This window comes from Apteryx mantelli, chromosome 5 (assembly GCF_036417845.1).
Source record: "Apteryx mantelli isolate bAptMan1 chromosome 5, bAptMan1.hap1, whole genome shotgun sequence".
NCBI classification, from domain to species: domain Eukaryota; kingdom Metazoa; phylum Chordata; class Aves; order Apterygiformes; family Apterygidae; genus Apteryx; species Apteryx mantelli.
In genome coordinates, this window is record NC_089982.1 from 769,549 (window position 1) to 794,280 (window position 24,732).

Genomic DNA, 24,732 nt, shown 5'->3' on the forward strand with positions numbered 1-24,732 from the left:
CTGCCCAGGCGCCAGGTACTGCTGCGGAGGTGTGCGGGAGCGAGGGGCTGGGTGGTGTCCTCGGGGCATGAGTGGTGGAAGCAAGCGGAGCCTGCCAGAGGGCTGGGGCTGGCCTTGGCGCTTCCCTAGAGGGGTCTGAGCGTGCGGAGATGAGGACGCGGTCCCCGAGAGAGGTCGGGCCAGTTGCCGTGGTGGTTCCTGCTGTGCTGTGCGTGGTCCTGGTGCAGGGGTGTGAGGCTTCCCTGAGCTCTTCTCTGCTCCCTGGGTTCCCTGGTGGCTGGAGAGAAGGTCCCTATGGGACGGGGTAAAGAATACCTCGCCCATGATTAGTCCGTTCAGATTGCGCTGTGGTCTTCTGATTTGCTCTTGCCATTGCTCGTGGTGCTCCCAGTGTGCTTCTTCTGGACCTTTCTGGACGCTCTCGCACTTCCTGATGACCATCAGGCTGTTTGCACAGCTTGGCTATGTGCTCCCTTGGGGGCACGCCAAAACGACGCTGTAGTTTGGGACAGGTGGTTTCCTATTTCTCCTCCCCGAGCAAAAAGAGGGTTAACGTTCACAGGCTTCTGCAAACAGCTACCCTAACTTGGCCTGCCTCGTGCTGGCTGCTACGCCGGCTAGTTCCCGGGGCAGGAAGGGCTTTGGCTTCCCGCAGGGTGACGCTGCGGAGTCTGCTAGTGGGTCTCAGCGGCTGTGAGAAGCGGCTGGTCCTGGTCTGTGTGACAGTGTGCTCCTTCCCCCCCACTGATGTGCTCTCTCCCCCTCAACCTGACCTCCCAGTAAACAGCACGTATGCAGGGGCTGGTTGGGCATGCGCCAACTAAAGCCCGTCTAGTATGCAAATATGACTGTGTCAGTCATCTCCCCCCCCATAAATAGGCGGCAGCCCAGAGCCCCTGGAGCTCTCCTGCACAGCAGCGGGCTGCACTGCAGAACCTCCTCTTGAGCAGGGATGCCTCTCAAGGTTACTCCTCCAGGTTGACAGATTCCTTACCCACGACACATCCTCGGTAAGTGATTAATAGCATGCTGAACTTTTGTGAACTTTGTGCAACTTTGCTGAGTTATATCTCTGACTGACTGCGCACATAATTCCGTAGACATAAACCGTTGACCAAGTCTGAGACTAGGACTGGATTCAGCCGCACCTAGGCTCCTCCAAGGAGGAGTTTAGAAAGCAAGGGTGTCCAGTCTGAACCTCGTGACTCAACGGGAGGGTCTCCATTTCGCACTCACCCCTTTAGACATAAACCGTTGACCAAGTCTGGGACTAAGACTGGATTCAGCTGTAACCAAGCTCCTCTCCGAAGGAGTTTAGAAAGCAAGGGTGTCCAGTCTGAACCTCGTGACTCAACGGGAGGGTCTCCGTTTCGCACTCACCCCTTTAGACATAAACCGTTGACCAAGTCTGGGACTAAGACTGGATTCAGCTGTAACCAAGCTCCTCTCCGAAGGAGTTTAGAAAGCAAGGGTGTCCAGTCTGAACCTCGTGACTCAACGGGAGGGTCTCCGTTGCGCACGCATCTGACCCTGTCTTTCATGCAGTAAATAACTGAGTGAACCTTGCCAGTCGAACCTCGTTAAATCGTTCCTATTTGCGACTGAACTTTGTTAAGTTGCTGTCTTACTGCAATAAACGTAGCACTGCTTCCCTCTTACGAGTGGAGTGCATCGCTCCTTCCGCGACAGTCTGTGAAAAGCAGCTGTGCAAGCAGGCAGCAAGAGAGAGAACCCTGCGGTCCACCCTGCTCTGGGCTCCCCTGCCCATCTGCCCCGTGCTTGGGCCCGTTTCCTGGCAATCCCCTCTGAGACAAGACACCCCCTCTTCACCCAGCCGTTCTCCCGCAGCTCTGAGACTGCCCCCAGGCACCTCTTCTGCTGCTTCCTCAGCGCATCCCAGCTCGGATCCCTCTTCTCCATCCCCACAGCACCTTGGCCCACGCTCCCCAGGCCTCCTCCTGCCTCCCAGCGTGCACAGCCCCAGAGTCCTTCCTCGTACCCCAGGCTTGGCTGGGCTTCAACGTGGCTGGCAGAGGGGAGCGGGCACGCTGGACAGGCTGCTTTGGTGGCCACGCTCTGCCTGCGGCTCAAGCCTTGTGCTGAATTCCTCTTTCTGCTGCTACGCATGGGGAGAGACAGCCTGTGCTCTTCTTCCAGGTTCACCGGGCACCCACTCGCTGCAGCTGCCATGGCCAGCGCTGAGGCACACTTGGAGGTGGAGGCTCTTCCCCATATTTCTGAAGGAGACATGAATGAGATAAGGGCTGCACTAGAGAAAGGAGACCTCACAGCAGCAGCCACAAAAGCACACGAGATCCTGGCTAATGAAGAAAAGATCCAGCTCCACATTGCTGTAACAGGTGAGTCAGGCTCTGGGAAATCATCTTTCGTCAATGCCGTGCGTGGCCTGCAGGACCATGAGGAGGGCGCAGCTGAGACTGGAGTGACGGAGACAACGATGGAGTGCAGCCCTTATCCTCACCCCCAGGACTCCCATGTGACTGTCTGGGACCTGCCTGGGATTGGGACACCCAATTTCAGACCAGACACCTACCTTAAGGAGGTGCAGTTTGACCGCTATGACTTCTTCATCATCATCTCCTCCAGCCGCTTCACATGCAATGCTGCAACTCTTGCAAAGGAGATTCAGGCTCAGGGGAAGCGTTTCTACTTTGTGCGCTCCAAGGTGGATCAGGATGTGAGCAATGAGCGAAGACTGTACGATGAGGAGGGAGTCCTGAAGGCAAAAGGGAAGCAAGCTACTGAGACCCGGCCACAGCAGTTTGATGAGATGGCAGTCCTGGCTAGCATCAGGCAGGACTGTGAAAGGAAGCTGGCAGATCTGGGCATAAGGTCCCCTCAAGTCTTTCTTGTCTGCAGGGATGATTTTAGCATGATGTACAATGGTCCCAGACTGCTGAAAACCTTCCTGGATGATCTGCCAAGTGAGAAGAAACTCAGCTTCCTACGGCCCCTGGCCATCACTTCCAAGGAGGTCCTGAGAAAGAAAAAGGAGGAGCTGATGAAGTATGTCTTGCTAAAAAGCCTTGCGTCATGTGGAGCATCTGCTGTTCACACTGGGGCTGCCTCTGCTGATGTTGACATTGCAATCCTGGTGACATCCCTGAAAGAGTACTGCCGGACCTTTGGCCTGTCTGAGGAATCCCTCCAGAAGCTTGCAAAGCAGGTGAACAAGCCTGTCAAGGAGCTGAAGGCCGTCATAAAGACCCCCCTGGACCATGAAATAACCAAGGATGTTGTAATTAAGCTGTTGACCAAAAGCCTTGGGGGCGCTGTGCAATATACTTCGCTTCTGATGAAAGTCCTTCCGGAAGAGTGGCAGGCGATAGGCTGTCTGGTGTCTGCAGCAATTGCTTTCCCCACCACGTTCTTTCTCTTGAGGAATTTTCTGTCTGATGCTGCTGATGATGCCGAACGTGTTCTGCAGAAGGCTTTAGAGGGGACGACTCAAAAGAGCCACTTGTGGAGCTGAGCACAAACTGTGTGAAAGGAGTGCGTGGAGCTGCCAAGAGCAGGGGGGAGAGGGGCTGAGTCCAGCCAGCTGAATTCTCCACGGGTGGCCAATGCCTTGCTGTGTGGAAGTGCTGCGGGGTGCTCTGCTGGCGCTGGGGAGTGGGGGGAACCGCTGAAGCTATGTGTGTCTTGGCAGCAGGACAGCTCAGGAGGAGTGTGGCCAAGACTGCTCCTGCAGTAGTCTATTGCTTTCTTGTGAAGCTAGTTAGCAGTAGGTCTTCTATTGGGAATTAACATAGTATTTTTTTTTTATGCCAATGCTTTTCTACTGTCTCCTGTTCTATTAATATTTCTAGTAGTATTGTTCTAGAGTATTTCTACTGTTGTGTGACTGTTTCTACAGCCTTTATGTTAATATTTGAATTATGATTTTAGTTTTCCTTTTAGTGGTATTCCTAGCTTAATTCTTGTCTTTACTTGCCTTTCATGACTGTTCATCGCTTTTAATAGCACTCATGCAAAGATTCCATTTTGTCATGGGTATTTCTGTGATTTTCAACACAATGAAATCTAGGCTCCCTGCCTATGTTGAATCCTCTGCCTACGATGAATACCTGCCCCGGTCTAGAGCCTCCGAAGTCCCGCCGTCGGGTGCACAAGCGCACCAGGCGCGCAGGTCCCTGGAGTATCAGCCCAGGCTCTCAGTCCTTCTAACATCCCTGCCTGGACCAGGAGCACAGGTGCCCCCAGGCTCTCGTGTCACGGGCACCCAGCTCTGCGGCTCCCGTGTCCCACAGCCCCTCTCCAGCTGCTGCTCCTCAGACCTCTCAATGCACCCGCGCACCGAGCAGACAACAACCTCGCACAGAAATACGGTTTCATGAGAAGGTAGCCCAGACTGCGGCACTGGGGCACGGGGTGCGAGCAGACGAGCGCACGGACCAGCTGCTCTCTTGCACCCCGCCTGCCCCTCTTGTCCCCCTTCTCTCCATTTCCCCGTGCCTCTTCTCCTCCCACCCACCTCCATCTCTCCCTTTCTCCACCCTTGTCTCCTTCCACATAAACAACCAGCCCCTAATTACTTTCTCCCCCACTGGTCCCCGTTTCAATACCTCCAAGCTATGTGAAAGCTACCCCATAAATGCTACCAATAAATTGTAGAAAGAGCTTTTCATCTCTCAAAGAGATTCTAAAATTTGAACAAATTAGTCTCTGAACTGAGCTAATTGAACTATTTGGAAGCAAGGAAATTTCCTCCATATACCTTGGGGTGGGGGTGGGGGTGGGGGTGAGCCCCGCCCAGCCCCAGGTACGCGGGGGAGCTCAGGAACGAGCTCCGTGGCTGCTCCGGGGCCTTGGGAAAGGCAGGGTGAGGGGGCGGGTGTTGGGTTATGGGTGCTCAGACCCAGTCCTGGCATTCCTGCCACGCTGCCTGTCCCGGCTTCCACCTGCTGCATACTGCCTTGTTACGTCTGAGTTTGTCCAGGGGCTCCTTGTTCATCCATGCAGGTCTCCTGCCATCTTTGCTTGCCTTCCCGATTATTGGGATGGACTGTTCTTGGCCTTGGAGGAGGTGATCCTTGAATATGGACCAGCTTTCTAGGACCCCTCTTCCCACTAGGCCCCTATCCCCTGGGCTTCTTTCAAGCAAGTCCCCGAAGAGGCCACAGTTGCTTTCCTGAAGTCCGGGGTTGTAATCCTCCTTCTTGCGCTGCTCTCAGGGTCCTGAACCCCACCACCTCATGGTCACTGCAGCCAAGGCTGCCCCCAACCTTTATATCCCCAGCTGGCCCTTGCTTGCTCGAAGGTACGAGGTCCAGCAGAGCATGTCGTCTTCTTGAGGACTCCTCTAGCATATCACCCGTAGCTGGAAGTTGTCACTGATGCTCTCCAGGAACCTGCTGGTTTGCTTGTGCCCTGCTGTGTTGTCCCTCCAGCAGTTATGAGGGTGGTTCAAGTCCCCCCTGAGGATCAGCGCCTGTGAACATGGGGCTCCTACTGGCTTTGGTACTTTCCAGGTTGCCACGGCAGTATCTTTGGTGCTCACTTGGAAGAGCAGCAGGGGTAATCGTCCGAGGGGTGGACAAGCTGTGGCAGTCTCTCCACAGCACTGTGGATCCAAGCCCCCAGCAAGCAGCAATCGTCTCCAGGTGACAGGTGAGGTCTGCAGATGAGCGCCTCTGTCACTTGCAGCAGGCACTAACCCACCGCAGTCACTCACCACTTCCTCCACCCCAAGAACGACTGAACATTAGTGTCGTAGAAAGCTGCTAGCAGCGATTTGGTTCAGAGCGCCCTTATTCCCACGCACCAGCAGCAGCAGGGGAAGTGTGCCTGATGCACAGGTCAGGCAGAGGCTTCCCTGCTTACAACAAGCAAATGACTTGCGTACGGTTCTTAGGGTGGTACAGTCACCCTCTGATTGGCTAAATGTTCACTGAGGAGCTAAGAGAATGTGTTTTGGGGGGGGTTTCACTAGCAACCTCTACAACTTCCAACTGCTTTTATCCACTTTGACTTCCTGTGTTTTACAAGGTACAAGACCTCACCCAAGGTTCAAGACTTCATTCCTTGTTCTATCTCAAGGTGGCAGTGATTAGTAAAATGAAGTTAGCCTTGCTGCTCTTGATTCTCCTTTGCTTCCCCGTTGGAATAGGATGCCCAGGGAAGGGGTGGACTCCCCGTCCCCAGCAATATTCGAGACTCGCCTTGACAGGGCTCTGGAGAACCTCATCATATGACTATGAGTCAATCATCTCCCCCTCCCCATAACTAGGGGGCAGCCCAGAGCCCCTGGAGCTCTCCTGCACAGCAGCGGGCTGCACTGCAGAACCTCCTCTTGAGCAGGGATGCCTCTCAAGGTTACTCCTCGAGGCTGAGAGATTCCCTACCCACGACAGATCCTCAGTAAGTGATTAATAGCATGCTGAACTTTATGAAACTTTCATGAGCTATATCTCTGATTAATTGTGCACATATTCCCTTAGACATATACCGTTGACCAAGTCTGGGACTAGGACTGGATCCAGCTGCACCTAGGCTCCTTTCCAAAGGAGTTTAGAAAGCAAGGGGGTCCTTTCTGAACCTCGTGACTCAACGAGAGAGATTCCTGCGCACACACTCCTTTAGACATGAACCGTTGACCAAGTCTGGGACTAGGATCAGATCCAGCCGCACCCAGGCTCCTCTCCGAAGGAGTTTAGAAAGCAAGGGGGTCCTTTCTGAACCTCGTGACTCAACGGGAGGGTCTCTGTTGCGCATGCATCTGACCTTGTCCTTCATGCAGTAAATAACTGAGTGAACCTTGCCAATCAAACCTCGTTAAATCGTTCTTATTTACAACTGAACTTTGTTAAGTCGCTGTCTTACCGCAATAAACGTAGTGCTGCTTCCCTCTTACGAGGGGAGTGCATCGCTCCTTCCGCGACACAGGGTCTCTCAGCCAAGCAGGAGGGGACGTGAGCGGAGGATGAGCAAGGAGGGGCTCTTCCCTTCCCCACTGGACACACTCTCCCAAAGACAGCCGCTGACTGTGGGTCCTTCTGCCGATTCCTTCCCTTACTCCTGCAGAGGCAGAGAGGAGCTTGCTCGCGCGCTTGCTCGCTCTCTCAGGCCTCTGAGCCCATCACCCTCGTATTGCCCAAGCCCTGCCTACAGAGAAAGCGAAAGAAAGAACCTGCAAGAGCGAAAACATGTGGAGGGGAGTGCCTGGCCTGGGGCTGGAAGGACTTTGCTTTCCTCCCCTGGGGTGAGGTTGTGTTGGCTTTGAGGGGGTGCTGGCTTTGTGTCTAATTCGGGGTGGGCTGTGCCTCCTCTTCCCGCTCTGGGTGTCTCCTCGGCGCAGCCTTTAGCTGAGGGCAGCAGTTCTGGCTGCCCCGGGTGGCCTGGGGACGAGTTTGCCTTGCTGCCGGGAAGGCGATGGAGAAGAGCTCAGGCAAGCTGTGGGAAAGGGTCCCCGTCCCTGCTCAAACTCTCTTAGTTTCCAAGTTCCTTTTTATATGACTGGGACTCTGGGCAAACACTGCTTTTGCTGACCTCTGCGAGTCGCACCAGCACAGGACTGTTTCTTCTTTTTCTGCTTCGAAAGTCCGTGCTAGCGAGGGAAGACCGCAGTACCTCCGTATCGCTTCCTCCCTCCCTGTGGTCCATGCAGTTTCTATTCCACGGCCTTGCACGTAGTGTTGACAAACTTCTCCAATCCTGTTAACTCTTTACTCACTCGTCATGCGGTTGACTCTGTTCAAGAAAGAGTGCAAAATGGGAGAGAGTCTGGCAGAGGGCCACCAAGGTGAACAGAGGGCTGGAGAACTTGCCTATGGGAAAGGCTGAAGGAGTTGGCTCTATCGCAGCCTGGAGAAGCTCCAGCTCGTGGGGATCTAATCCCACTCTCCCAATACCTACAGGGGAGTTAGTTAGAGAGGAGCGGAGAGCCCTGTCTTCGTGAGGATGGGAGGTGACAGGAGAAGCAGCAGTGGGCACAGGCTTTTGGGGGGGGGGGTGTGGGAATTCAGTCCGCGTGGCAGGAGCAGCAGGGGTAGCCGGCTGTGCCCGCGGGCTCCCTCCTGCCCTTCCTGCCGTGCTGCAGAACCTGCCGATAGCCAGCAGGAAGACTTTTTCCCTGCCAGCCGAGCTCACTTCCCCTGGCTTTGGGGAGCAACCTCCAGCTGCTGGCTGCTCAGGAGCCTCCTTAAACGCAAAGCCAGCCCTCTTGGCTGCACGTCACACCTGGGCTGAACATTTAAACTCAGGAGAGCAGGAGAGCAGGAGCACAGGGCTGGTGCGGGCCAGCCAGGAGCCTTTTGTTGGTCCTCAGCTGCTGCGCGGAGGGGTGAGAGCTGCCTTGGGCGCCCCTGCCCAGGCGCCAGGTACTGCTGCGGAGGTGTGCGGGAGCGAGGGGCTGGGTGGTGTCCTCGGGGCATGAGTGGTGGAAGCAAGCGGAGCCTGCCAGAGGGCTGGGGCTGGCCTTGGCGCTTCCCTAGAGGGGTCTGAGCGTGCGGAGATGAGGACGCGGTCCCCGAGAGAGGTCGGGCCAGTTGCCGTGGTGGTTCCTGCTGTGCTGTGCGTGGTCCTGGTGCAGGGGTGTGAGGCTTCCCTGAGCTCTTCTCTGCTCCCTGGGTTCCCTGGTGGCTGGAGAGAAGGTCCCTATGGGACGGGGTAAAGAATACCTCGCCCATGATTAGTCCGTTCAGATTGCGCTGTGGTCTTCTGATTTGCTCTTGCCATTGCTCGTGGTGCTCCCAGTGTGCTTCTTCTGGACCTTTCTGGACGCTCTCGCACTTCCTGATGACCATCAGGCTGTTTGCACAGCTTGGCTATGTGCTCCCTTGGGGGCACGCCAAAACGACGCTGTAGTTTGGGACAGGTGGTTTCCTATTTCTCCTCCCCGAGCAAAAAGAGGGTTAACGTTCACAGGCTTCTGCAAACAGCTACCCTAACTTGGCCTGCCTCGTGCTGGCTGCTACGCCGGCTAGTTCCCGGGGCAGGAAGGGCTTTGGCTTCCCGCAGGGTGACGCTGCGGAGTCTGCTAGTGGGTCTCAGCGGCTGTGAGAAGCGGCTGGTCCTGGTCTGTGTGACAGTGTGCTCCTTCCCCCCCACTGATGTGCTCTCTCCCCCTCAACCTGACCTCCCAGTAAACAGCACGTATGCAGGGGCTGGTTGGGCATGCGCCAACTAAAGCCCGTCTAGTATGCAAATATGACTGTGTCAGTCATCTCCCCCCCCATAAATAGGCGGCAGCCCAGAGCCCCTGGAGCTCTCCTGCACAGCAGCGGGCTGCACTGCAGAACCTCCTCTTGAGCAGGGACACCTCTCAAGGTTACTCCTCCAGGTTGACAGATTCCTTACCCACGACACATCCTCGGTAAGTGATTAATAGCATGCTGAACTTTTGTGAACTTTGTGCAACTTTGCTGAGTTATATCTCTGACTGACTGCGCACATAATTCCGTAGACATAAACCGTTGACCAAGTCTGAGACTAGGACTGGATTCAGCCGCACCTAGGCTCCTCCAAGGAGGAGTTTAGAAAGCAAGGGTGTCCAGTCTGAACCTCGTGACTCAACGGGAGGGTCTCCATTTCGCACTCACCCCTTTAGACATAAACCGTTGACCAAGTCTGGGACTAAGACTGGATTCAGCTGTAACCAAGCTCCTCTCCGAAGGAGTTTAGAAAGCAAGGGTGTCCAGTCTGAACCTCGTGACTCAACGGGAGGGTCTCCGTTTCGCACTCACCCCTTTAGACATAAACCGTTGACCAAGTCTGGGACTAAGACTGGATTCAGCTGTAACCAAGCTCCTCTCCGAAGGAGTTTAGAAAGCAAGGGTGTCCAGTCTGAACCTCGTGACTCAACGGGAGGGTCTCCGTTGCGCACGCATCTGACCCTGTCTTTCATGCAGTAAATAACTGAGTGAACCTTGCCAGTCGAACCTCGTTAAATCGTTCCTATTTGCGACTGAACTTTGTTAAGTTGCTGTCTTACTGCAATAAACGTAGCACTGCTTCCCTCTTACGAGTGGAGTGCATCGCTCCTTCCGCGACAGTCTGTGAAAAGCAGCTGTGCAAGCAGGCAGCAAGAGAGAGAACCCTGCGGTCCACCCTGCTCTGGGCTCCCCTGCCCATCTGCCCCGTGCTTGGGCCCGTTTCCTGGCAATCCCCTCTGAGACAAGACACCCCCTCTTCACCCAGCCGTTCTCCCGCAGCTCTGAGACTGCCCCCAGGCACCTCTTCTGCTGCTTCCTCAGCGCATCCCAGCTCGGATCCCTCTTCTCCATCCCCACAGCACCTTGGCCCACGCTCCCCAGGCCTCCTCCTGCCTCCCAGCGTGCACAGCCCCAGAGTCCTTCCTCGTACCCCAGGCTTGGCTGGGCTTCAACGTGGCTGGCAGAGGGGAGCGGGCACGCTGGACAGGCTGCTTTGGTGGCCACGCTCTGCCTGCGGCTCAAGCCTTGTGCTGAATTCCTCTTTCTGCTGCTACGCATGGGGAGAGACAGCCTGTGCTCTTCTTCCAGGTTCACCGGGCACCCACTCGCTGCAGCTGCCATGGCCAGCGCTGAGGCACACTTGGAGGTGGAGGCTCTTCCCCATATTTCTGAAGGAGACATGAATGAGATAAGGGCTGCACTAGAGAAAGAAGACCTCACAGCAGCAGCCACAAAAGCACACGAGATCCTGGCTAATGAAGAAAAGATCCAGCTCCACATTGCTGTAACAGGTGAGTCAGGCTCTGGGAAATCATCTTTCGTCAATGCCGTGCGTGGCCTGCAGGACCATGAGGAGGGCGCAGCTGAGACTGGAGTGACGGAGACAACGATGGAGTGCAGCCCTTATCCTCACCCCCAGGACTCCCATGTGACTGTCTGGGACCTGCCTGGGATTGGGACACCCAATTTCAGACCAGACACCTACCTTAAGGAGGTGCAGTTTGACCGCTATGACTTCTTCATCATCATCTCCTCCAGCCGCTTCACATACAATGCTGCAACTCTTGCAAAGGAGATTCAGGCTCAGGGGAAGCGTTTCTACTTTGTGCGCTCCAAGGTGGATCAGGATGTGAGCAATGAGCGAAGACTGTACGATGAGGAGGGAGTCCTGAAGGCAAAAGGGAAGCAAGCTACTGAGACCCGGCCACAGCAGTTTGATGAGATGGCAGTCCTGGCTAGCATCAGGCAGGACTGTGAAAGGAAGCTGGCAGATCTGGGCATAAGGTCCCCTCAAGTCTTTCTTGTCTGCAGGGATGATTTTAGCATGATGTACAATGGTCCCAGACTGCTGCAAACCTTCCTGGATGATCTGCCAAGTGAGAAGAAACTCAGCTTCCTACGGCCCCTGGCCATCACTTCCAAGGAGGTCCTGAGAAAGAAAAAGGAGGAGCTGATGAAGTATGTCTGGCTGAAAAGCCTTGCGTCATGTGGAGCATCTGCTGTTCACACTGGGGCTGCCTCTGCTGATGTTGACATTGCAATCCTGGTGACATCCCTGAAAGAGTACTGCCGGACCTTTGGCCTGTCTGAGGAATCCCTCCAGAAGCTTGCAAAGCAGGTGAACAAGCCTGTCAAGGAGCTGAAGGCCGTCATAAAGACCCCCCTGGACCATGAAATAACCAAGGATGTTGTAATTAAGCTGTTGACCAAAAGCCTTGGGGGCGCTGTGCAATATACTTCGCTTCTGATGAAAGTCCTTCCGGAAGAGTGGCAGGCGATAGGCTGTCTGGTGTCTGCAGCAATTGCTTTCCCCACCACGTTCTTTCTCTTGAGGAATTTTCTGTCTGATGCTGCTGATGATGCCGAACGTGTTCTGCAGAAGGCTTTAGAGGGGACGACTCAAAAGAGCCACTTGTGGAGCTGAGCACAAACTGTGTGAAAGGAGTGCGTGGAGCTGCCAAGAGCAGGGGGGAGAGGGGCTGAGTCCAGCCAGCTGAATTCTCCACGGGTGGCCAATGCCTTGCTGTGTGGAAGTGCTGCGGGGTGCTCTGCTGGCGCTGGGGAGTGGGGGGAACCGCTGAAGCTATGTGTGTCTTGGCAGCAGGACAGCTCAGGAGGAGTGTGGCCAAGACTGCTCCTGCAGTAGTCTATTGCTTTCTTGTGAAGCTAGTTAGCAGTAGGTCTTCTATTGGGAATTAACATAGTATTTTTTTTTTATGCCAATGCTTTTCTACTGTCTCCTGTTCTATTAATATTTCTAGTAGTATTGTTCTAGAGTATTTCTACTGTTGTGTGACTGTTTCTACAGCCTTTATGTTAATATTTGAATTATGATTTTAGTTTTCCTTTTAGTGGTATTCCTAGCTTAATTCTTGTCTTTACTTGCCTTTCATGACTGTTCATCGCTTTTAATAGCACTCATGCAAAGATTCCATTTTGTCATGGGTATTTCTGTGATTTTCAACACAATGAAATCTAGGCTCCCTGCCTATGTTGAATCCTCTGCCTACGATGAATACCTGCCCCGGTCTAGAGCCTCCGAAGTCCCGCCGTCGGGTGCACAAGCGCACCAGGCGCGCAGGTCCCTGGAGCATCAGCCCAGGCTCTCAGTCCTTCTAACATCCCTGCCTGGACCAGGAGCACAGGTGCCCCCAGGCTCTCGTGTCACGGGCACCCAGCTCTGCGGCTCCCGTGTCCCACAGCCCCTCTCCAGCTGCTGCTCCTCGGACCTCTCAATGCACCCGCGCACCGAGCAGACAACAACCTCGCACAGAAATACGGCTTCATGAGAAGGTAGCCCAGACTGCGGCACTGGGGCACGGGGTGCGAGCAGACGAGCGCACGGACCAGCTGCTCTCTTGCACCCCGCCTGCCCCTCTTGTCCCCCTTCTCTCCATTTCCCCGTGCCTCTTCTCCTCCCACCCACCTCCATCTCTCCCTTTCTCCACCCTTGTCTCCTTCCACATAAACAACCAGCCCCTAATTACTTTCTTCCCCACTGGTCCCCGTTTCAATACCTCCAAGCTACGTGAAAGCTACCCCATAAATGCTACCAATAAATTGTAGAAAGAGCTTTTCATCTCTCAAAGAGATTCTAAAATTTGAACAAATTAGTCTCTGAACTGAGCTAATTGAACTATTTGGAAGCAAGGAAATTTCCTCCATATACCTTGGGGTGGGGGTGGGGGTGGGGGTGAGCCCCGCCCAGCCCCAGGTACGCGGGGGAGCTCAGGAACGAGCTCCGTGGCTGCTCCGGGGCCTTGGGAAAGGCAGGGTGAGGGGGCGGGTGTTGGGTTATGGGTGCTCAGACCCAGTCCTGGCATTCCTGCCACGCTGCCTGTCCCGGCTTCCACCTGCTGCATACTGCCTTGTTACGTCTGAGTTTGTCCAGGGGCTCCTTGTTCATCCATGCAGGTCTCCTGCCATCTTTGCTTGCCTTCCCGATTATTGGGATGGACTGTTCTTGGCCTTGGAGGAGGTGATCCTTGAATATGGACCAGCTTTCTAGGACCCCTCTTCCCACTAGGCCCCTATCCCCTGGGCTTCTTTCAAGCAAGTCCCCGAAGAGGCCACAGTTGCTTTCCTGAAGTCCGGGGTTGTAATCCTCCTTCTTGCGCTGCTCTCAGGGTCCTGAACCCCACCACCTCATGGTCACTGCAGCCAAGGCTGCCCCCAACCTTTATATCCCCAGCTGGCCCTTGCTTGCTCGAAGGTACGAGGTCCAGCAGAGCATGTCGTCTTCTTGAGGACTCCTCTATCATATCACCCGTAGCTGGAAGTTGTCACTGATGCTCTCCAGGAACCTGCTGGTTTGCTTGTGCCCTGCTGTGTTGTCCCTCCAGCAGTTATGAGGGTGGTTCAAGTCCCCCCTGAGGATCAGCGCCTGTGAACATGGGGCTCCTACTGGCTTTGGTACTTTCCAGGTTGCCACGGCAGTATCTTTGGTGCTCACTTGGAAGAGCAGCAGGGGTAATCGTCCGAGGGGTGGACAAGCTGTGGCAGTCTCTCCACAGCACTGTGGATCCAAGCCCCCAGCAAGCAGCAATCGTCTCCAGGTGACAGGTGAGGTCTGCAGATGAGCGCCTCTGTCACTTGCAGCAGGCACTAACCCACCGCAGTCACTCACCACTTCCTCCACCCCAAGAACGACTGAACATTAGTGTCGTAGAAAGCTGCTAGCAGCGATTTGGTTCAGAGCGCCCTTATTCCCACGCACCGGCAGCAGCAGGGGAAGTGTGCCTGATGCACAGGTCAGGCAGAGGCTTCCCTGCTTACAACAAGCAAATGACTTGCGTACGGTTCTTAGGGTGGTACAGTCACCCTCTGATTGGCTAAATGTTCACTGAGGAGCTAAGAGAATGTGTTTTGGGGGGGGTTTCACTAGCAACCTCTACAACTTCCAACTGCTTTTATCCACTTTGACTTCCTGTGTTTTACAAGGTACAAGACCTCACCCAAGGTTCAAGACTTCATTCCTTGTTCTATCTCAAGGTGGCAGTGATTAGTAAAATGAAGTTAGCCTTGCTGCTCTTGATTCTCCTTTGCTTCCCCGTTGGAATAGGATGCCCAGGGAAGGGGTGGACTCCCCGTCCCCAGCAATATTCGAGACTCGCCTTGACAGGGCTCTGGAGAACCTCATCATATGACTATGAGTCAATCATCTCCCCCTCCCCATAACTAGGGGGCAGCCCAGAGCCCCTGGAGCTCTCCTGCACAGCAGCGGGCTGCACTGCAGAACCTCCTCTTGAGCAGGGATGCCTCTCAAGGTTACTCCTCGAGGCTGAGAGATTCCCTACCCACGACAGATCCTCAGTAAGTGATTAATAGCATGCTGAACTTTATGAAACTTTCATGAGCTATATCTCTGATTAATTGTGCACATATTCCCTTAGACATATACCGTTGACCAAGTCTGGGACTAGGACTGGATCCAGCTGCACCTAGGCTCCTTTCCAAAGGAGTTTAGAAAGCAAGGGGGTCCTTTCTGAACCTCGTGACTCAACGAGAGAGATTCCTGCGCACACACTCCTTTAGACATGAACCGTTGACCAAGTCTGGGACTAGGATCAGATCCAGCCGCACCCAGGCTCCTCTCCGAAGGAGTTTAGAAAGCAAGGGGGTCCTTTCTGAACCTCGTGACTCAACGGGAGGGTCTCTGTTGCGCATGCATCTGACCTTGTCCTTCATGCAGTAAATAACTGAGTGAACCTTGCCAATCAAACCTCGTTAAATCGTTCTTATTTACAACTGAACTTTGTTAAGTCGCTGTCTTACCGCAATAAACGTAGTGCTGCTTCCCTCTTACGAGGGGAGTGCATCGCTCCTTCCGCGACACAGGGTCTCTCAGCCAAGCAGGAGGGGACGTGAGCGGAGGGAGAGCAAGGAGGGGCTCTCCCCTTCCCCACTAGACACACTCTCCCAAAGACAGCCGCTGACTGTGGGTCCTTCTGCCGATTCCTTCCCTTACTCCTGCAGAGGCAGAGAGGAGCTTGCTCGCGCGCTTGCTCGCTCTCTCAGGCCTCTGAGCCCATCACCCTCGTATTGCCCAAGCCCTGCCTACAGAGAAAGCGAAAGAAAGAACCTGCAAGAGCGAAAACATGTGGAGGGGAGTGCCTGGCCTGGGGCTGGAAGGACTTTGCTTTCCTCCCCTGGGGTGAGGTTGTGTTGGCTTTGAGGGGGTGCTGGCTTTGTGTCTAATTCGGGGTGGGCTGTGCCTCCTCTTCCCGCTCTGGGTGTCTCCTCGGCGCAGCCTTTAGCTGAGGGCAGCGGTTCTGGCTGCCCCGGGTGGCCTGGGGACGAGTTTGCCTTGCTGCCGGGAAGGCGATGGAGAAGAGCTCAGGCAAGCTGTGGGAAAGGGTCCCTGGCCGAGGACGGGCGCCCCTTTGGCGTCCTCTCCGTCGCAATCTGCAGTCCCAAACGCTGCTTTATAGCACAGCCAGGCATCCCCACTGGGCCCTGGCAGGCCAGGAGCCCTGCGTCGCTCTCCCGGTCCCACGTCAGTGGCGCGAGACTGTTGCTTTCTTGTGAGCAAAACCTTAGCCCTGCTCCCGGCAGCCCACACCCCAGGCTGCTCCGCACAGCACCGACTCCTTGTCACGGGCTCCTTGTCCGTCGTTTGCGTGCTGCGGTGGTGACCAGGCCGGGTCTCCTCCCCAAGAAGCCCCTTGGGCCTGTTCTCCCCTCCTAGAGAAGGAGGTTCAGAAACTGCAAGGCCTGTGCTAAGTCACCTGTCACACACAGCGCCTGCATGGTGCAAGCAGCTTTCCCGCCGGGGATTAAAAACCTCATCCCTTCAGATCCAGTCGCTTTCCTCACAGCTGCAGCCCGGCGGAGAGGCAGGAGCTATCTGCCCAGCTTCAGGTGCCGTCAGGGCACGCGCAAGGGCTGCGCTTGGCTCCGCCGCAGCTCCCCCTGCTCGGCCTCCCAGCTCGGCTCCCGCTCTGCCCTTGCACACACACGCTCTCCGGCAGGCACAACGCCTCCGGCCTTTGGTCGGGGGCTCGGAGCGTCGCCCGGAGGTTATTCGGCCCGGGAGGGACTGCGTGCCCTTGCGGGAACCGCACACGTCTGCTGCGCCCGGGCGCTCCCGTTAAGGACGCTCTGGCTCCGTGGTCGCTACGAGCCGCAGCAGGCTGACAGCCGACGAGAAGGGCTGGGCCGCCGTCACGTGAGGCATCAGCCCCGGTGCCGTCTGCGCCCGGCTCCGCCGCAGCCCCGCAGGGTTTGGCGGCAGAGGGAGGGCCTTCAACGAGAGCAGCTTCTGCCCTCCCGCCAAGGGCCTGGGGGGCTGAGCGCCCGGCCCCGCGGGTCTGCTCCCCCGCGCCCACGCGACCCCGACGAGGAGCGGGCTCCGCTGGCACCGGTGCGGAGCAGGGGCAGGGGGGCAGCCTCGCCCCAGGGCTGCTCTGCGCCCGTGGCCTCACGGCGCCCTGCCGGAGACGCCTTTGCGAGAAGAGGGTGCCTGGCGCCGGGCGCGGAGCCTCTCTCCCTGGCCCCAGGGGCAGGCGTCCGCGGAGCCCAGGCCTGCTCCACGTGCCAGGGCTGAGCGCTCCCCTCCCCGCAGGGAGGAGGAAGGCACGCGGTGTCCTGGGCGGCACCGGTGACCACGTGTGGCCAGCAGGTGAAGCGACGGGATTATCACGCGCTGTTGGGCGCTTGTTCCGCCACACCGGGACAACCGTGTCCAGTCTCGGTCGGCCCTGTTCAAGAGGGACGGTGCAAAATGGGAGAGCGTCTGGCAGAGGGCCACCAAGGTGAACAGAGGGCTGGAGAACTTGCCTATGGGAAAGGCTGAAGGAGTTGGCTCTATCGCAGCCTGGAGAAGCTCCAGCTTGTGGGGATCTAATCCCACTCTCCCAATACCTACAGGGGAGTTAGTTAGAGAGGAGCGGAGAGCCCTGTCTTCATGAGGATGGACAGTGACAGGAGAAGAAGCAGTGGGCACAGGCTTTTGGGGGGGGGGGGTGGGAATTCAGTCCGCGTGGCAGGAGCAGCAGGGGTAGCCGGCTGTGCCCGCGGGCTCCCTCCTGCCCTTCCTGCCGTGCTGCAGAACCTGCCGATAGCCAGCAGGAAGACTTTTTCCCTGCCAGCCGAGCTCACTTCCCCTGGCTTTGGGGAGCAACCTCCAGCTGCTGGCTGCTCAGGAGCCTCCTTAAACGCAAAGCCAGCCCTCTTGGCTGCACGTCACACCTGGGCTGAACATTTAAACTCAGGAGAGCAGGAGAGCAGGAGCACAGGGCTGGTGCGGGCCAGCCAGGAGCCTTTTGTTGGTCCTCAGCTGCTGCGCGGAGGGGTGAGAGCTGCCTTGGGCGCCCCTGCCCAGGCGCCAGGTACTGCTGCGGAGGTGTGCGGGAGCGAGGGGCTGGGTGGTGTCCTCGGGGCATGAGTGGTGGAAGCAAGCGGAGCCTGCCAGAGGGCTGGGGCTGGCCTTGGCGCTTCCCTAGAGGGGTCTGAGCGTGCGGAGATGAGGACGCGGTCCCCGAGAGAGGTCGGGCCAGTTGCCGTGGTGGTTCCTGCTGTGCTGTGCGTGGTCCTGGTGCAGGGGTGTGAGGCTTCCCTGGGCTCTTCTCTGCTCCCGGGCTTCCCTGGTGGCTGGAGAGAAGGTCCCTCCGGGACGGGGTAAAGAATACCTCGCCCATGATTAGTCCGTTCAGATTGCGCTGTGGTCTTCTGATTTGCTCTTGCCGTTGCTCGTGGTGCTCCCAGTGTGCTTCTTCTGGACCTTTCTGGATGCTCTCGCACTTCCTGATGACCATCAGGCTGTTTGCACAGCTTGGCTGTGTGCTCCCTTGGGGGCACGCCAAAACGACGCTGTAGTTTGGGACAGGTGGTTTCCTATTTCTCCTCCCCGAGCAAAAAGAGGGTTAATGTTCACAGGCTTCTGCAAACAGCTACCCTAACTCGGCCTGCCTCGTGCTGGCTGCTACGCCGGCTAGTTCCCGGGGCAGGAAGGGCTTTGGTTTCCTGCAGGGTGACGCCGCTGAATGTGCTAGTGGGTCTCAGCGGCTGGGAGAGGCGGCTGGTGCTGGTCTGTGAAAAGCAACTGTGCAAGCAGGCAGCAAGAGAGAGGACCCTGCGGTGCACCCCGCTCTGGGCTCCCCTGCCCATCTGCCCCTTGCTTGGGCCCGTTTCCCGGCAATGCCCTCTGAGACAAGACACCCCCTCTTCACCCAGCCCTTGTCCCGCAGCTCTGAGACTGCCCCCAAGCACCTCTTCTGCTGCTTCCTCAGCCCATCCCAGCTCGGATCCCTCTTCTCCATCCCCACAGCACCTTGGCCCACGCTCCCCAGGCCTCCTCCTGCCTCCCAGCGTGCACAGCCTCAGAGTCCTTCCTCGTACCCCAGGCTTGGCTGGGCTTCAGCGTGGCCGGCAGAGGGGAGCGGGCATGCTGGACAGGCTGCTTTGGTGGCCACGCTCTTCCTGCGGCTCAAGCCTTGTGCTGAATTCCTCTTTCTGCTGCTACGCATGGGGAGAGACAGCCTGTGCTCTTCTTCCAGGTTCACCGGGCACCCACTCGCTGCAGCTGCCATGGCCAGCGCTGAGGCACACTTGGAGGCGGAGGCTCTTCCCCCTATTTCTGAAGGAGACATGAATGAGATAAGGGCTGCACTAGAGAAAGGAGACCTCACAGCAGCAGCCACAAAAGCACAAGAGATCCTGGCTAATGAAGAACAGATCCAGCTCCACATTGCTGTAACAGGTGAGTCAGGCTCTGGGAAATCATCTTTCGTCAATGCCATGCGTGGCCTGCAGGACCATGAGGAGGGCGCAGCTGAGATTGGAGTGACAGAGACAACGATGGAGTGCAGCCCTTATCCTCACCCCCAGCACTCCCAAGTGATTTTCTGGGACCTGCCTGGGATTGGGACACCCAATTTCAGACCAGACACCTACCTTAAGGAGGTGCAGTTTGACCGCTATGACTTCTTCATCATCATCTCCTCCAGCCGCTTCACATACAATGCTGCAACTCTTGCAAAGGAGATTCAGGCTCAGGGGAAGCGTTTCTACTTTGTGCGCTCCAAGGTGGATCAGGACGTGAGCAATGAGCGAAGACTGTACGATGAGGAGGGAGTCCTGAAGGCAAAAGGGAAGCAAGCTACTGAGACCCGGTCTCAGTGGTATGATGAGATGGCAGTCCTGCTTAGGATCAGGCAGGACTGTGAAAGGAAGCTGGCACGTCTGGGCATAAGGTCCCCTCAAGTCTTTCTTGTCTGCAGGGATGATTTTAGCATGAAGTATGATGGTCCCATACTGCTGCAAACCCTCCTGGATGATCTGCCAAGTGAGAAGAAACTCAGCTTCCTACGGTGCCTGGCCAACACTTCAAGGGAGGTCCTGAGACAGAAAAAGAAGGAGCTGATGAAGTATGTCTGGCTGAAAAGCCTTGTGTCATGTGGAGCATCTGCTGTTCACACTGGGGCTGCCTCTGCTGATGTTGATACTGGTGTCCTGGTGACATCCCTGAAAGAGTACTGCCGGACCTTTGGCCTGTCTGAGGAATCCCTCCAGAAGCTTGCAAAGCAGGTGAACAAGCCTGTCAAGGAGCTGAAGGCCGTCATAAAGTCCCCCCTGGAAGATGAAATAACCAAAAATGTTTTAATTAAGCTGTTGACCAAAAGCCTTGGGGGCGCTGTGCAATATACTTCGCTTCTGATGAAAGCCCTTCCGGAAGAGTGGCAGGCGATAGGCTGTCTGGTGTCTGCAGCAATTTCTTTCCCCAGCACATTCTTTCTGTTGAGGAATTTTCTGTCTGATGCTGCTGCTGATGCCGAACGTGTTCTGCAGAAGGCTTTAGAGGGGACGACTCAAAAGAGCCACTTGTGGAGCTGAGCACAAACTGTGTGAAAGGAGTGCGTGGAGCTGCCAAGAGCAGAGGGGAGAGGGGCTGAGTCCAGCCAGCTGAATTCTCCACGGGTGGCCAATGCCTTGCTGTGTGGAAGTGCTGCGGGGTGCTCTGCTGGCGCTGGGGAGTGGGGGGAACCGCTGAAGCTATGTGTGTCTTGGCAGCAGGACAGCTCAGGAGGAGTGTGGCCAAGACCGCTCCTGCAGTAGACTATTGCTTTCTTGTGAAGCTAGTTAGCAGTAGGTCTTCTATTGGGAATCAACCTAAAATTTTAATCTGTTAAACCAGTCCATTTCCTCAAATGTGTTCATTGTCTCTTCTGTGCAGAGATTAGGTGGGGCGTTCCTGGAGCAGTCAGGGCTTGATGACAGCATAGCTCTGGGTATGCGCACAGCCCTTATATCCAGGTACATCATGATTTTAACCGCATCTTCTTTCTTGTATCACAGTTATTGCTTAAATTCCTTGGATAAGAGGGAAGCAATTCATGCTTCCAGTGAGTAGGCTGGGGGAAAGCTCAAGGTGGGTCCAGATTTCTCCCCACTCCATTTGGAGTTTGCCATAAGGAAGCGCTCTTCAGAGCTGGGGTTCTTTCTGGAGGTGTATGGGGGCAGAGGAAGCCAAAAGGAGGGGTCTGAGGGTGGCACCAAAAGCCAAGCCGAGCTCAGGGGAGCATAGGAAGCCTAAAGGAGGGGTGTGGAGAGCATGAAAGGTCTCTTGGGGGTTCAGAAAAAGCATGACAAAGGGATCTGGGGGTCACAAAAAGGTGAAAGGGGGGATGTGGGAGGGCATCAGGAAGCCCCGTGGAGGAGTCTGAGGAGCCCATGAGGATGGAGAGCGGCACAAAGAGCGAAAGGAAGAGCCCTGGGGAGGCACCAAAGGTAAAAGAAGGGACCTCAGGGGCATAAGAAGCTAAACAGAGGGCTCTGGGGGGCACAGGAAGGGTGAGAGGAGGGACCTGGATGTGAAGGAAGGGTGGAAGAGGGGTGGTGGATGGCACAAAAAGCTGAAAGCAGGGATCTGGGGAGCGCGAAGCCAAATGGAGGCACCCGGGGGTTGTACGCAAACATACAATCGAGGAATGTGGGAGCACAAAATGAGGAAAAAAGGGGAGCTGGGGGCGGGGGTGAATAAAGGGAAAAGGAGGCATCTGGGGGGCACAAAAAAGCCCGAAGGAGGGCGCAGAAAGGTCAAAGGGGGATGCGGGTGGCAAAAGAAGCTGGGAGCAGGGATCCTGGGGGTGCAAAATGCCAGCGGGATCTGGGGGGGTTGCAAGGCCTGAACACAGGGACTCGTCTCTGCACTCACCGCAGGGACGCTCCAGCTTTTCCCCTCACTGAGGAAGGGCTTTGCCAACATTTGGGTGTTCCCGCGACACCATCCCACAACCTTTCGCCCATTCCCCTCATGTCCACACCATCTCTGACATGTTTTGGGTCAAGAAAGTGCAAAACAAGCACCAAAATGCCGTCAAAAGGGTCCTTTTGGGGGCAAGGGGGAGGAGGAAAAAATACAGGGTACCTGAGGAAAATGCCTGGAATGTGTCGATACAGCTAATATTAATACTAAATATTCTTCTATTTCAATATTTCTATCAATTTGTCTTTCCTAATAGTCTTCTATTTGTTTCATGAATATTTACATCATTTGACTAACCTTACCCTCTTAATTAACATTTCCTTTTCATTTAATGTTACTAATGGTCAAGTTTCCTTTTATTAATATTTATAATATACCTTTATGAATATTTCTCATTTATCACAAAAATTGTTTTTCATTTTCCTATTATTCTATTAATATTTCTATTAATATTTTTCTGCCAATGCTTTTCTATCGTCTTCTGTTCTATTAATATTTCTAGTCTTATTGTTCTAGCGTATTTCTACTGTTGTGTGACTAATTCTACAGCCTTTATGTTAATATTTGAATTATGATTTTAGTTTTCCTTTCAGTGGTATTCCTAGCTTTATTCTTGTGGGGTGGTGGGGCGGCGGTGGCAGCGAGGACTGCCTGGCCCCAGGTAAGCGGGGGAGCTCAGGAACGAGCTCCGTGGCTCCTCCAGGGGCTTGGTAAAGGCAGGGTGAGGGGACTGGGAGCAGTCCTTTGTGGGAAAAAGACCTCTGTTCTTCCCCTTCTCCCCCCCTCCTGTTTTTTTTGCAAAGATCCTGCTGGATACTCCCCTTCTCCGTCCAATCCGGAGCTCTCCAGCACGTCTGGCTGCTGAAGCAGCAGCAATGGGAGAAACCACGGAGTAAGAAGACTGCAAATATTCTCAGAAAGGGGGAAAAGTCAGGGAAACGGAGGCTAAATCCTGCCTTTTGGGGGCTCAAGAACAGCTTTAGGGGCTGTTTTGGGGGCTCACAAATGCAGACTGAGCCCCCAAAGCAGCCTGCTGAACCTGTCTCTGAGCCCCAAAACCGCAGGATTTAGCTTCCCTTTCTAAGCCCCAAACCAGCCCCTTCAGCCTCTGTTTTTCAAGCCCCCCAAACAGCCCCTGAGCTTGTTTTTGAGCACCCAAAAGGCAGGACTGAGACTCCATTTCTGAGCCCCCCCAAACAGCCCCAAAACATGCTTTATGAGGCCCCCAAATGTAGGACTTACTTAAAAATGAAGGGCAAATCCTGAACTTCTGGGGCTCAAAAACAGCTTACGGGGGCTGTTTTGGGGGGATCAGGAATGGAGACGGAGCCCCCAAAACAGCCCCCGGAAGCTGTTCTTCGGCCCCCAAAACACAGGAGTTTTAACCTTCTTTCCTAACCCCAAACCTGCCCCCTCACCCTGCCTTTCCCAAGCCCCTGGAGCAGCCATGGAGCTCGTTCCTGAGCTCCTGTGCTTGCCTGGGGCTGGGCAGCGCTCGCTGCCACCGCCGGCTCCGGTGCGTGTGAAAGGAGGAGCAATCCCCCATGCGCCCGGTGCTGCAATAAAGTGATGTCGACTTTCTAACCTAATCCCTGTGGTTGGAAAACGTTATTTCCTGGATTTTTGGTGATGATTTCTGGCGACCCAGGCAGGACTCTGCGTCTGAGGCGTCGCGGACCAACGGAATCATGAGGACTCCAGTGCGCACCAGAGTATTTTCGGGGAGATCCTCCCATTCCCTGGTCTGTTAGGTCTCTCGCCTGGCCTTTGGGTAAAGTAAAAGGCATTACTTGTGGGTTGTTGACTTACCCATAAGTCGTGATGGAAAATTCACGCAGGGTTGAGTTATTTACAGGTTTTAAGGGAATAGGGGACTGGTCTTAGGAAATTCTATATGCAATTACGGGGTTGCCTGGAGTATAGAATAAGGTATTCATATTGTTTTGGGAACTGCTACCTTGTTAATAATGGGAACGGGACAGTTGACCGAAGAGAAGGTTGTGAAAAACTTCTCCGTTAGGTTGCATGTTGAAATATTGGAAACAGTTGGGGGGAGACCCCTTGATGCGAAAGAAACTTGTGGAATATTGTAATCATTGGTGGCCAATGTATAAACTAGAAGATCATGAAAAATGGCCTTTGAATGGAACTGTAAATTATAACAACATTTTACAGTTAATGTTGTTTTGTCGAAGGGAGGGGAAATGGGACGAAATGCCTTATATCGATCTTTTCTTTACATTGCGAAAACACCCTGAACGGTGGAAGGATGGTATGCTTACACCAAAAGATCCTATGGTTCTCGCATTAGAAAAGGAGGATAAAAGGGCCCCTAAGTGGTGTTGCTCGGCCTTTAGCGTAGGGAAGCGCTGTATTAAATATAGACAGGGCAAGGAAGAAGATGTTGAAATGCTAGTGGGCCCTGGGGTTGGGGACAGGCAGGAGCTAAGGGGGGTGAATGGGAGCGATGAGCAAACTAGACGCACAGGGCATAGGCTGGTGGGTCATGACTCAGAGGAAGACAGTAGTTCAGATGAAGAGGGACAATACGGAGGGGATGAGGGCTCTAGCCCTATTGCAGGAAGAGCCAGAAAGGGACCTTCTAGAGTAATTCAGGCACCCCTGAGACAGGCAGTAGGAGCCAACAGACCAGTAACTGTTAAGGTACCATTTTCAGTAATCGATTTGAGATCTCGGAAGGAGTTGGGACTTGTAGGGAGGACCCTGACAAAGTAGCTAAGGTATTAGAAACAGTTGTTAGAATGCAAGACCCAGACTGGAATGATCTGCAGGTCATAATGGACACATTATTGTCACTAGATGAGAGGACCGTAGTATTAGCAAAAGCCAAGGAAGAGGCAGAAAGGATTCATGTGCAAGGGGGACAACAAGGCACAGTAAATGACCATTTTCCACCCATGGATCCTACGTGGGACCCGAACAATCCGGCCCAGCGAGAGTTACTCACTAGAAGCAATATGTCAGACTCCTGAACCAGGGTCCGAAAGAGAGCTGAGAGCCTTTCTAGGGATGGCCAGATGGTGTCACTTGTGGATAATTGATTTTGGACTCCTTGCTAAACCATTATATGATACTGTAAGCAGAGAAGGAGAGATCCTTGTCCGGATGCTGGAG

The 24,732-nt window shown here is 54.9% G+C and overlaps 3 protein-coding genes across 3 annotated transcripts; all 3 read left to right on the forward strand.

Moving 5' to 3' along the window:
* Positions 1-3,493, forward strand: LOC136992125 (interferon-inducible GTPase 5-like). Its single transcript, XM_067296977.1, has 2 exons — positions 1-15; positions 2,158-3,493. The coding sequence occupies exon 2, from the start codon at positions 2,189-2,191 to the stop codon at positions 3,491-3,493; it is 1,305 nt and encodes a 434-aa protein (XP_067153078.1). The 5' UTR covers positions 1-15; positions 2,158-2,188.
* A 4,538-nt stretch (positions 3,494-8,031) lies between these two features.
* On the forward strand, positions 8,032-11,817 carry LOC136992126 (interferon-inducible GTPase 5-like). Its single transcript, XM_067296978.1, has 2 exons — positions 8,032-8,339; positions 10,482-11,817. Exon 2 carries the CDS (start codon positions 10,513-10,515, stop codon positions 11,815-11,817), a length of 1,305 nt encoding a protein of 434 aa, XP_067153079.1. The 5' UTR covers positions 8,032-8,339; positions 10,482-10,512.
* Positions 11,818-17,412: 5,595 nt separating this feature from the next.
* On the forward strand, positions 17,413-20,553 carry LOC136992154 (interferon-inducible GTPase 5-like). Its single transcript, XM_067297040.1, has 2 exons — positions 17,413-17,722; positions 18,890-20,553. The coding sequence occupies exon 2, from the start codon at positions 18,921-18,923 to the stop codon at positions 20,223-20,225; it is 1,305 nt and encodes a 434-aa protein (XP_067153141.1). The 5' UTR covers positions 17,413-17,722; positions 18,890-18,920; the 3' UTR covers positions 20,226-20,553.
* The last annotated feature ends 4,179 nt before the right edge of the window (positions 20,554-24,732 follow it).

Coding starts and splice junctions, on each gene's coding strand:
- LOC136992154 (XM_067297040.1), top strand. CDS start 18,921: ATGGCCAGCGCTGAGGCACACTTGGAGGCGGAGGCTCTTCCCCCTATT.
- LOC136992126 (XM_067296978.1), top strand. CDS start 10,513: ATGGCCAGCGCTGAGGCACACTTGGAGGTGGAGGCTCTTCCCCATATT.
- LOC136992125 (XM_067296977.1), top strand. CDS start 2,189: ATGGCCAGCGCTGAGGCACACTTGGAGGTGGAGGCTCTTCCCCATATT.